The sequence below is a fragment of the Ascaphus truei genome, chromosome 20 (assembly GCF_040206685.1).
Source record: "Ascaphus truei isolate aAscTru1 chromosome 20, aAscTru1.hap1, whole genome shotgun sequence".
NCBI lineage: Eukaryota > Metazoa > Chordata > Amphibia > Anura > Ascaphidae > Ascaphus > Ascaphus truei.
In genome coordinates this window covers 31,015,623-31,018,083 of record NC_134502.1, presented here as the reverse complement: position 1 = coordinate 31,018,083, position 2,461 = coordinate 31,015,623, and the positions used below count along the sequence as shown (strand labels likewise).

The window sequence follows — 2,461 nt, the reverse complement described above, 5'->3', positions numbered from 1 at the left end:
TTAGGACATTGGCAACCTGCAAGGCTGCCTCCGATCTGGTTTCTAACAATTCGCTGTTATATTGGCTCACATGGAATCATTATACTTTGATTCTACAGCGTTCTATGTTATTCCATTTGAGTTATTACTCCTAGTAAAGTGTTTTAAATAATTCACTCCTCATCCACACACACATTTATCTACCTGTGTACTTGTGATCTAGAGTGTATGAGGGCTCTCCTTGGGGATCTGTTTCTCGTTGTTGCCTACCTATGTGTACCCCTGATTGTAGCACCGCCACTCATACAATTATTTAGCAGTAGCGAGGGTTCCTCTTCCCTTCCCCAGCCCCCTATCCCCTCCCTTGAGTTCGTGGCCACATATAAGATCCTAATCTTTAGGTTGCAGGGATGGTGCGGGGACGTGAGGGATGATTGTGGCCTACGGTTGATGTCACTGGACATTCTGATTCTCCGATTATAATGAGAGTTACTCTCACAATGACATTATATCTACTACACTTGTGAGTGTGCACGTCATGAAGCGTTTCTATTTTTGTAACAATACATTTTTACCCAGATTTACACCATATATATATCCATAATACATAATACACCATACATATATTAATAATCCAGACATTACAATATATATATATATATATATATTGTAATGTCTGGATTATTAATATCTGTGTTATTGAATATTTATCATTTTCATACCTATATATAGTGACAATAATATACATGGACTAATACAAATGTGATATTTAAGTCATTATAACTTAATTTACCAACGGATAACACAGAATGTCACATAAAGCAGAATATCACAGTTTTTCCATAGGATTTAATGGCAGTGATAATGCAGAATATCAAAGAATATCCCACCATAATGTGCCAGTGAGAGTAATAACCCTTCCTACACCTGTACATGTACCGTTACCAGAACACAGCTTTCTGATCATCTAACTATACAGTGCATCTTCCCATTGGGGAGGCAGAGCATCCTGAGTCACATCTTATCAGGAAGAGGTCATCTGTCATCATACTAAGCAGTGTCTACTCCCGAGGTCCCTATGCAAATTCAATATCAATCATCTTACTTTCTATACAGTACAGAGAGGTCCATATGTTGGGTTACCTCCCTCTCCTTTCATGCCAGAAAACTGTTGAATAGTGAAACTTTCTCCTCAGTGCTGTCTTGATCTCCTGGTTTCTCAGGCTGTATATGATGGGGTTGAAGAAGGGAGTCACCACCGTGTAGAGCAGAGATAGGACCTTGTTTATGTTAAATGTGTGTCCGCGGGATGGAATAACATAAATAATAATCAGAGTCCCATAAAATGTGCCAACAACTGTTAGGTGGGAGCTACAGGTGGAGAAGGCTTTCTGTCTCCCAGTGGTGGAGGGGATCCTGAGAATGGTGAGGCAGATACATACATAGGTCACAATTATGAACACAAATGGCAAGACGTCTACAGGGAAGGTTAGCACAAAGACTTCAATAACTATGAAGGAGATGTCTGAGCAAGAGTTTTTTACAAGAGGAGCAAAATCACAGAAGAAATGGTCAATGACATTGGGGCCACAGAACTGTAACTGACTGATCGGAAGAATTAAGATGATTGTCACTGCAAGACCTAAAAGCCAAGACCAGATGACCAGCTGCAGGCAAAGCTTGAAATTCATAATGGTGGTGTAACGCAACGGATGGCAGATGGCCAGGTATCGGTCGTAGGACATTACTGTGAGGAGGAGACTCTCTGAAGCCTCGGAGAAAGCAAACAAGTGAAATTGACTGACACAGCCAGCAACAGACATGGTGCCACCTTCTCCCCATATGAGCCGCAACATGTTGGGGACAATAACCATGGTGAGCAGGATGTCAGTTACGGACAAGTGGGCAAGGAAGAAGTACATGGGAGAGTGGAGTTGGTGACTGGTTGACACCAATGTGATGATCAGGAGATTACTACTTAAGGTCATAATGTAAGTCACGAGGAACATAGTGAAGAGTAAAATCTTGAAGTTGTGAAGATTCTGGAATCCAAGAAGCAGGAATTCTGTGTCTATTGTTTGATTCTTCCCCAGCATCGCCTGTTAACAGAGTAAACACAAATTACTTCTTTGATACTTGTAATATCCTCAGATATGGATGAGGGTTGCTAAAAGAAACCATTCTTCTGTCCCTCCCTTTATCTCAGCCTCACTCCCCCCGCCCTGTGCTTTGCTCAGGGCATTCTTCTTTCAGCTCCTTTCAAGAGTCTTTACCCCTCTCTTTCACCTACAACCTTTCCCCTCACCGCCTCATACCTGTGGAAGGACTTTACTCTCCGTATACGCAAAACTACATGTCTCCCAGCTTTCAAAGCCAGTCTTGAGAAACATCTTCTAGATGGACAATGTGAAAAGAAAAAAGGGGGGATGGGGGAGCACCGGTAGAAGGCTGGTATACACTGAATGGATTGTGTAATGCTCTA

The 2,461-nt window shown here is 41.9% G+C and overlaps 1 protein-coding gene across 1 annotated transcript; it reads right to left on the bottom strand.

Annotated features, from left to right (window-relative positions):
• Positions 1-817: 817 nt before the first annotated feature.
• On the bottom strand, positions 818-2,075 carry LOC142471421 (olfactory receptor 11A1-like). Its single transcript, XM_075578227.1, has one exon. The coding sequence runs from the start codon at positions 2,073-2,075 to the stop codon at positions 1,119-1,121; it is 957 nt and encodes a 318-aa protein (XP_075434342.1). The 3' UTR covers positions 818-1,118.
• Positions 2,076-2,461: the final 386 nt, after the last annotated feature.

Bases quoted from the DNA above. Each gene is read 5' to 3' on its own strand.
- LOC142471421 (XM_075578227.1), bottom strand. From the start codon at position 2,075: ATGCTGGGGAAGAATCAAACAATAGACACAGAATTCCTGCTTCTTGGA.